The following is a 10,337-nucleotide window of genomic DNA, read 5'->3' on the forward strand; positions in this document are numbered from 1 at the left end:
CCTTTCACCTGCTCCTGTGGAGATCGCTTCCTTGGCCCTGCTCCAGCGGTGGTCACTGGCTCAGACCTGTTCCTCCGATGTCCCTGGCTTGGGCCTACTTCCAAGGACACTGACTTGGGTCTGCTCCCTCAGGGTCCATGGCTTGTGTCAAATCCCGCAGAAGTCTCTGATGTTGGCCTGATTCCTCAGTAGCTGCTCTCTTGTACCTGCTTCTGTGAAAGTCATTGTGTCAGGCCTGCCCTGGTGGAGGATACTGGATCAGTCCTGTTCTGATGGAGGTTGCTGGATCAAATCTATTCCCACAGATGTCCCTGTCTTAGGCCTGCTAACTCAGAGGTCCCTGACTTGTGCCCAGTCATGCAGAGGTCTCTGGCTGGTCCTGCTCTCTCAGTGGTTGCTCCCTTGTACCTGCTCCTGTGGAGGTTGCTACCTCAGTCCTGCTCAATTGGAAGTCACTGACTCAGGCCTGCTGTTGTGGAGGCTGTAGGCTCTGGATTTAATATTTTCTATAATGTTTGGATTCTTAATATTTTGAAATAATGTAAGCAATAATAAAAACGTAATATATGCTTCATTACATTAATTTAAACTGGTTAACTAAACATTGCTACAATTTGTTTATACTTGCTCACACGGAAATATATGAAGATATGGTTATGACTTGTGTTTTAGAGATTGGATCATCATTCACATCCAAATACATGCTTCTCTTCAAATTTAGAAAAGCATAGATTATGCAATTCATATAAGAATATTTCTTAAAAATGGCTGACTATTGGAAAAGTATTAGGAGAAAGTTAATTCACTTTTAGTGTTCATGTGGTTTTTTTCCTGTTATCAGTGAATCAAAGTAAGTGAAGAAATCCACTTACATTCTTAATTCAAATTGATGATACACTTTTCTGTTTGTTGACCTTTTCAAACCAAATAGATCACTCATTTACTACTGTTTCTTAATAACTTTCCTACAGACTTCCTTGACATGATGGTCAAAATCAATACTCACAGAAAAAAAGAATGTGTTAGAAATATCTTTGCCCATAAATCTCTCCTGTTCTAGTGATACTATCCTCCACATCCTACATTGTTTTCATGGCAGTATGGAAGACTTTCAGTTTTGTGAGGGTACAGTTGCCAATAATTTGCCTCCATTCTTTGGCAAATGGTATCCTGTTTGGAAAATCCTGACCAACACCTACAACTTGTAAGATATTGCCTATCTTTTCTTTCTTTTTTTTTTTGCCTATGTCTTCTTCTAGTGTTTCTACTGTTTCAGGATTCAGATTGTGGTCTTGATCCTCATGTATATAATTTTTGTGCAAAGTGTTAGATTGGATTCAATTTCATTGTACTGCAAGTAGATTCCCAGTTTTCTCAGCGGAATTCCTTGAAGATGCAGCCTTTTCTCCAGTGTAGGTGTCTTCCCTTTTCATTTTTATTGATTTTTCTTGAGCTCTACATTTTTCTCTACTCCCTTCCCTGCCTCTCCCCTCCCATTCAACCCTCTCCCAAGGTCCCCATGCTCCTAATTTACTAAGGAGATCTTGTCTTTTTCTATTTCCAATATAGCTTAGATCTATGTATGTCTTTCAGTGTCTTCATTGTTGTCTACATTCTCTGGGATTGTATTTTGTGGGCTATTTTTCTATGCTTTATGTTTAAAAAGCACTTATGACTGAGTACAGGTGATAATTGTCTTTCTGTGTCTGAGTTACCTCACACAAAATGATGTTTTCTAAGTGGATCAATTTTCCTGTAAAAGTCAAGATGTCATTATTTTTTTTCTGCTGTGTAGTACTCCACTGTGTAAATGTACCACATTTTCCTTATCCATTCTTTGGTCGAGTGTAGGCCCCTATTACTATATGGTATGGCAGCCAGGCTATAAAGTCATAGTCAGTATTTAAAGTGGTCAAGTTACCTTCCAGACAGGCTGGTGCTAACCTAACAAAAGGTCGGGATGTTGTTTATTTGTAATTTGGAGGATGCCTGATAGAGATGCTGATTTAAGCCCACGTGCCAGGTAGCATACAGAGCAGATAGGTAGATGTGGACGTGACTAAAAGCCTGGTTACCTAGGATACAGAATGCTAATGTATTTACCCTTCAGTTTACATTTTGGTAAAAAGACAGTTTGGAAAATAATGCAGGAGGAATTATTCAGGATCTGAACTCAAGACTTCATGAGGGACCACTGAGAATCCTCTTCCCATTAAAGCCATGGGAGTTGTATTCCCATGCCTCCATGACAGTCCAGAGAGGCAAAGATAGTTTATGTTGAGGTCTGGTCAAGAGAAATAATTTATGGTCCAGGCTAGCACTGGACCCCGACCATCGAAGGACATTTAGGTTGATTCCAGGTTCTGGCTCTGACAAACAATGCTGCTATGAACATAGTTGAGCACATGTCCTTGTGGCATGATTGAGCATCCTTTGTAAATATACCCAAAAGTGCTATTATTGGGTCTTGAGGAAGGCTGTTTCCCAATTTTCTGAGAAATTGCCACACTGACATCCAAAGAGGCTGTACCAGCGTGCATTCCCACCAGCAATGCAGAAGTGTTCCTTTTTCCTCACAACCTCTCCAGCATAAGTCGACTGTATAAATAATAGAACAAAAATCATTAGATGTCCACTGGCAATAAATACAGGCATCATTAACTAAGGATGTTGAACATTTCTTTAACTGTCTTTCAGCCATTTCTTGATTCTTCTGTTTAGAGTTCTCTGTTTAAGTCTGTATTCCATTTTTATTCGATTATGTGTTCTTTTGATGACCAATTTCTAGAGTTCTTTGTATATTTTGGAGATCAGAACTCAGTCTGATGTGGGGTTAGTGAAGATCTTTTCCCGTTCTGTAGGCTGTCATTTTGTCTTGTTGACTGTGTCCTTTGCTTTACAAAAGCATTTCAGTTTCAGTAGGTACCATTTCTTAATTGTTTCTCTCAGTGTCTGTGCTTCTGTGCTTATATTTAGGAAGTGGTGTCCTGTGCCAATGTGTTCAAATGTACTTCCTACTTTCTCTTCTATAAGGTTCAGTGTTGCTGGCTTTATGTTGAGGTCTTTTATCCAATTGGACTTGAGTTTTGTGCATAGTGATAGATATGGGTCTATTCTTATTCTTGTACATGTTGGCATGCAGTTATGCCAGCACAATTTGTTAAATATGCTTTCTTTTTTCCATTTTGTTGTAGTACGAGTGGCAAGGCTGTGTCCCCGGCACCCGGCCACCCGCATTGGCTAGCTTATGCCTCGAAATAATTACACGGAAATTGTATTCTTTTAAACACTGCCTGGCCCATTAGTTTCAGCCTCTTAACTCATTTCTAATAATCTATGTAGCAACACGAGGTGCGATTACCAGGAAAGATCTTAACCTGCATCTATCTGGAGTGGGAGAACAATGGCGACACCCTGATCCAGCTTCTTTCTCCCAGCATTCTGTTCTGTTTACTCCTCCCACCTATGTATACACCTGCACCTACCCGGGCAGGGCCCATCCATGCAGTGACGGCTTGGTCCTGGCTAGCCCGATTGTGTGAGCAGGTGGCGAGTAGGAGGCACAGACACATCGTACAGAATAGAATTGGATATTCATTATGGAATGGGAAGGAAAAGGGGGAAAAGAGAGGGAAGAGAGAAGAGAGGGAGAGAAATGGAAGAGAGAAAAGAGAACAGAGAGAGAAAGAAAAGGGAGCGGGAAAGGGAACAGAGCAAGAAGCCAAGATGGCGAGAAAAGGAGGTGCTGCAGAAAGTGGGTGTGGCTTGTCTTTTAAAGTGATGAACAATCATAACAACTTGAATATGGGTTTTCTACTTGATTCTATTGGTTTATACATCTATTTTTGTACCTGTACCAGATTGCAAGTTTTATTATTCTGTCTACATTTTAAGATTATGATAGAATTACATCACCATATGCTCTTTGTACTCTCTTCCATATTTATAGATTCTTTTGCAGGAATTGTCCTTACTAACATATTTGTGTCTGTTTTTTCCTATGTTTTCCAAATAGATAAAAATGGCCTGCTCGGTCTGTAAAATGTTAATTATGTGTTTACAAGCTGACCATTTGGTATTGAATAACCAATTACTCTACTCCTCCATGGAAAGATATCATCTCCAAGTCTTCATGTTCATTAGTTGCATGTGTGTAATATCTGTAGGGCTGAGGCCTCGTGATATTTCCCCAGTATCTACTTTGGCATCCATAGTGTTGTCTTCCTTGTTCTGTTACTGTTGAGGCAGTCATATAGATGACACTTTGTGGTTGTGGCTTCTGATACTGATAGGATATAGAATCTCAAACCAAACATCATGGTCCTCTAGATCCTTCTATCTTTATGTCCTTTCATACACCTCTCATTCCTGAACCTTAGGTATGGGAATGTTTTACAAATATCCATTGGGACTATGCTCCCCATCTTTGCCTCTGATTGATTGTGGTTTTTCTGTAATGGTCCAATGTATTGAAAACAGAAGAATTTTGTTTTTCATAAGAGGTGAAGAATGTAATTTTCTGTAGGTATAAGCACATGATTTGTTTCTGTGTGTGTGTGTGTGTGTGTGTGTGTGTATGTATTTTGTTGGTTTTGCTCTTTGGCTGCTGCTATTGTTAGGGGCTATACCGGATTAAGAAAGTAGCAGTTATTTCACCATACATCACATCACTAGTCCTGAGTAGTTAGCTAGGTTTATCTTGCAAGATTATCACTTACACAATATTAATATAATCATTCTATGATTATTAAATTCCTTTTCATTTTATAGGATTTCTTCTTAAACTTTCTCCTGACATTAGAAATTTAGCTTCTTCTTGTTGTTTATGCATAACCCACGATTGTTTCTCTTTTCATGCTATTGAAAATGGAATTCTGTCTATGACTTCTTTCTAAGGTGATTTTCTGTTGGTATATAGGAAGGATGTTGATTTTTGTAATCTGATTCTTTCCTTATAATGCTGCTGACTGTGTTGACTCTACTACATGTGTTCTGGTACAATTTAGACATGTGTTACCATGTCATCTGAAAATGGCAATGATATAAATTCATCTTTTCATAAGTGTGTGATTATAATTTCCTTCGCTTTCTGTATTGCTCACAGTAAGGCATCCAACACTTCATTGTAGTGGAATGGGGAAAATGGGCAGCTTGTCTTCTTGAAGATTTCAGTGGGTTTCCTTGCTAGTTTTCTACATAAATGATGCTGTTGACAGTATGTTTCTCAGATATAGCTTTTAATATTTTGAAGTATATTTCTTCCTTTCCTACTCTCTCTCGGAATGTTATCTTGAAAGGATGATGGATTTTATCAAAGGCTTTTTCTTCATCTATTGAATTAATCACATGCTTTGTTACCTTAAGTATATTATATGATTTATTATATTCACAAAATTCTCTATGTTAAACCAAACCTGTACATATGTGCACAAATGTATGCACACATACATGAATGCATGCCACTCTCCCTTTCTTCCTCTCTCTCTATCTCTCTCTCTTTCTGTGTATGTGTGTTCTTTGTTGCAAATTAAGTTAAAACTGGCAATATATAACATATTTGGAAGTGATTCTTTACATTCTACATTATTTGTATCATTACGAATTAAAATTCAAACCCACAAGGGCACTGGGATGCTTCAGTTAGGAAATGTGCTTCCCTCCAAAGTATGACTGGAGTTGAATTCTTTTTATATTTTATTTTAAAAATAATCTTATTTTATATTCTAATCACAGTTCACTCTCCCTCTCATCCTTCCATTTTCCCCATCAACTCTTCAGAGTGGGTGAGGCCATCCATGGGGAGTCAACAAAGTCTGTCACTTCACTTGAGGCAGGACGGAGGGTCTCCCCCCTGTATCAAGGCTGAACAAGGTATCCCTTCATAAGGAATGGGATACAAGAGCCAGTTCATATACCAAGGATGCATACTAGCTCAACTGTTACTGGTCCCACAGACTGCTAAAGCCACACAACTGTCACCCACATTCAGAGGCCCTAGTTGGTTTCGGGCAGATTACCCAGCTCTCAGTCTCACTATCTCAGGTCAGTTATTTCTGTGAGTTTCTCCATCATGGTCTTGGCCCTTGGTTTGTAATATCACTCCTCCTCCCTCCCTATGGCTGGACTCCAGAAGTTCATCCCAGTGCTTAGCTGTGGATCTCAGCACCTGCTTTCCTCAGTTACTAGATGAAGGTTATATGGAGATAATTAAGGTAGCCATCAATCTTATTACATGGGGAGGACATTTTAGGTACCCTCTAAACTATTACTTAGATTCTTAGTTGGGTTCATCCTTGTGGATTTATTTTTTTCTTTTTTGTTAAGTTCTTACTTAGTTTTTATTCATAATCATAAACTTAACTCTGCAATCCAGCTATACTTAAAGGGGAATGAGGAAAATATGGAACCTAAAGAACTTCAGTGAGAGCCGAGATTACACGGTACTGTGAGCGGATGGGGCTGTGGTGCTCTCCTGAGCTTCAGAAGGAATGATCTGGTGGGTAAGAAGCCCGCAAGTCAAAAGAATTAGAGTTGTCCACAGTCAGAAATGGCGATCTTCTTTCTGGTCTTGCCATTCCTGGACCCAAAACGCTCCATGGCTTCCACAATATTCATGTCTTCTTTCACCTTCCCAAAGACCACATGTTTGCCATCCAGCCACTCAGTCTTGGTAGTGCAGATAAAAAACTGGGAACCATTTGTGTTTGGTCCAGCATTTGCCATGGACATGATGCCAGGACCTGTATGCTTCAGGATGAAGTTCTCATCCTCAAATATTTCTCTGTAGATGGATCTGCCGCCAGTGCCATTATGGCATGTGAAGTCAACACCCTGGCACATGAATCCTGGAATAATCCTGTGAAAGGAAGAACCCTTATGTCCAAATCTTTTCTCTCCAATGCTCAGAGAACGAAAGTTTTCTGCTGTCTTTGGAATTTTGTCTGCAAACAGCTCGAAGAAGATGCGGCCGAAGGGCTCATCATTGGCCGCAATGTCGAAGAACACGGTGGAGTTAACCATGGCTGCAGAAAGTGGTGAGAGGGGACAGCGGCATCTGCAAAGCCATCCTTGTGGATTTCTGAAATAAAATGTTAAGAGAATTTGATTGCTATTCTTCTTTGAAGGACTTGTAGTAAACTGATATGTCTTTTATAGGATCTCCCCATTGATTTTGATATCAACTAAATCTGTTTTGCCTTACACCAACCAGAACCAAGTGCAGCCCTTTCCCTGCATCATTTCCATTATTTATTTTGTTCATTCTACCAGCAATATGAGAAAATTTCTAAATTTTGTTATTTCCCTAATGTTATTTCTATGGTGGCTGAGGATTTTGAACACATTTAAGTGTTTCTCAGACACTTGTGTTTCACTTTCTGAGAACATGCTTTTTAGTCCTATAATCCAGGTTTTGAAATGGAGTCATCTTTACTTGATGTTCTTTTTGCTGAGGAGACAAAAAAATGAGGATCCCTGGCATTGTTCACTTGCAAAGCTGACACCTTTGGGAGATTCAGGCTATTATAGCAACACATCAGCAGAAGCAAGGCATTCTGACGTTTGATTAAGGAAGATTATCTCTGTACCATGAGAGTACTACCAACTAAGATTGACATTTAAATCAACTCTAGCAGTCTTTTTTTTTTACAAGTGAAACAAAGATTTATTTGATTTATTTTTCCCTCTCACAAAAGGAAATTTATAGCTAAGTACCTACTGGTATTGATTTAGCTGTTAAGAGATACCACTCGGATGCAAGATTTTCTGTCTTCTGCTGCTGTAGTTGGCATATCAGTTTTTATCTTCCTCAGGGGCACTCATGACACATCATAAGGACAGGATTTCTCCAGTTTAAAGCATTTTCTTTTAAGAAACACGGAATTCCTAAGAAGTATAACCAGTCTTCTGCCTCCATCTTGATTGCTATTCCCATGGTTCAAGCTCAATCCTAGCTGCAAAGGAGTGAGACAATGAGTCTGAGAACCATACCATGTCATTTTGAACCATGCCATGGCTTCAGTTGGTAAGGAACAGCAGGATGAACACGCGTGTCATCCTGAACCATGCCATAGCTTCACTTGGTGAATAATGGCAGGATGAACATGTGTGTCATCCTAAACCATGAATGGCTTCAACTGGTGAAGAACAGCAGGATGAATACATATTTAAATAGACACCTACACTAACCACACGTGAAGATGGTGGATTTTTAGTTCACCCATGCTGTTATTCACTGAGTTGCTTTAATGGAAGAAGATGGGAGAAAGGATTCAGAAAGAGCAATGATCTCAATGGATACAAATAATCACCAGGGCAGATATGTTCTAGAAGATTCAGGATTGTTTAAAAGAAGGAAAATATTAACAGTCCAGCACATGAGTGGATATATTTTCACCCAAATGGAGTCATTAACTAAAAAGTGTCAAACTGCTCTTTTTTCCACAGCTGATCACAACCCTGACAGTATGTTTTATTTTCAGTACCTGCCATGGTGATTATTTGTATCCATTGAGATCATTGCTCTCTAGCAGTCTTGATTAAGTAATTACCATTCAGAATACGCATAGAAAATACACTTGCTGGTGAAAAGAACATGGTAGTTGGAAAAGTTTATGAAACCAATCATGATTTAACTTCTATAGCTCAGGATGTAAGTTCAACTAATCACCTCTGAGTTACCTCTCGGATTAGGCAAACTAGCTAGCTATGTTATCATGATGTGAATGGTGAGCTTTAGAACTTCCATGCCATTTAAAGGCTTAGCAGCTTACAAAGCAACTTCTGATAGTAAAAGTAGTAGTCAGATTCCTTTTACCTCTATATGAGGGGCCAGCACTGAACATGAATACATATTAGAAACACTAAATGGACACTGCTGGACTATAAATTTATTTTCAATCTCTTCTCTCTCAACACACACAAACACACACATACACACTTCAAATAAATATGTATACTCATGCAGAAGTTGGAGAAATTGAATGAAAACATTGGGGGCATAAGAGTAGGAGCAATTATTTGGGTAATTTGAGTGAAATGATGTAAATATGCACTGAATATACAGAATTTTCACAAAATGTTTATCAAGCATTTTTTTCTGAAGTCACTTTTTTTACAGGATGCACATAGAAAGGTTAAGTAACGGATTTTTTCAACAAGAAACTATTTCCTTTCACACTATTTAAGAATATCCTGATTCATTTGCTTACTGAAGTCATTTAACGTAAGATAATCTCTTCAGATGGACTTTTAAAAACATACTTCATTCTATCTTTTAAATAATGTGTAACATGGGGGCAGAACCAACGAGTTTGTTATATGAAAACTTTCAGTGCCTTAGGACAGTTCAACCACAAATCACAATTTTCAGCTGAAAGAAAATATGAAACAAAACATAGAATCTAATTCTGCAGTGTTTGTGCACATTGCTCTCCAGTAATTGCAAAATTTCCAATTATTACAATAAGCTTTAGTAGAACAGATACAATTTGTTACAACAGTGATTCTTTTCATTATCTTAGTGAGTATTTATGTGTTTTTTGAGCGAGATCGCTTTCACAAGGTTTTTATTGCTTCTTGAAACACTTTATTTAATCATTCAAAAAGTAAGGAGAGTTTGTAGATCATAAGAAGGATGAGGGAAGAGAGATCAGAAATTTAGTATGTGGTATCCTGATTTCACAGGAGAGGGTAGAATCCATTTAAAAATAAATGGTGATTTATATGTGATGCTGTTGCAATGATGAAGAGGATATGATTCATAATTCCATTCCTCCTGTCATCTCTGTTGACATGAAAGTAAAAATTAAAGCATGATTGAACAGACATAAAATATTTCATCCTTAAGAGTACATGAATGTAAAATCAATAATACAATACGGAGTACAAAGAATGGATTGTACACAAATAATTCCTCTCCTAGAAATCACTAACACCTTGTATTTTGGATTCTATAGGAGGCCTTTTGATAGGAAATAATGACATTCTGTACCATACATGAAAATTTATATTGAGAGGTTTCAAGGAATATACTGAAAAGATCAACATGCTTTTACCATATCTGTGACAAATAATATGCCACAATCGTAACTAAAGTAAGATTTTTGAAATGACAAAGAACATTCCCTTGATGGAATATTCCTCAATATAAAAATATCGCCATAGAACCTTCATCCAACAACAGATGGGCACAGAGACAATGACCCACATTGGAGCACTGAACTGAGCTCCCAAGATCCAGTTGAGGGGTGGAAGGAGTGAGAGTATGAGCAAGGAATTCAAGACCATGAGGGGATCATCCACTGAGACAATTTGCTCATGCTAATGGTAGCTCACCA

General features: G+C 38.4%; 1 protein-coding gene across 1 annotated transcript; it reads right to left on the reverse strand.

The window, feature by feature from the left end:
- Nucleotides 1-6,525: 6,525 nt before the first annotated feature.
- LOC121444686 (peptidyl-prolyl cis-trans isomerase A-like) lies at nucleotides 6,526-7,020 on the reverse strand. The gene has a single exon (XM_041646587.1). The coding sequence runs from the start codon at nucleotides 7,018-7,020 to the stop codon at nucleotides 6,526-6,528; it is 495 nt and encodes a 164-aa protein (XP_041502521.1).
- Nucleotides 7,021-10,337: the final 3,317 nt, after the last annotated feature.

The sequence above is a fragment of the Microtus oregoni genome, unplaced genomic scaffold (assembly GCF_018167655.1).
Source record: "Microtus oregoni isolate MIOR12 unplaced genomic scaffold, Mior012 000137F_ref0000512, whole genome shotgun sequence".
Classification (NCBI taxonomy): domain Eukaryota; kingdom Metazoa; phylum Chordata; class Mammalia; order Rodentia; family Cricetidae; genus Microtus; species Microtus oregoni.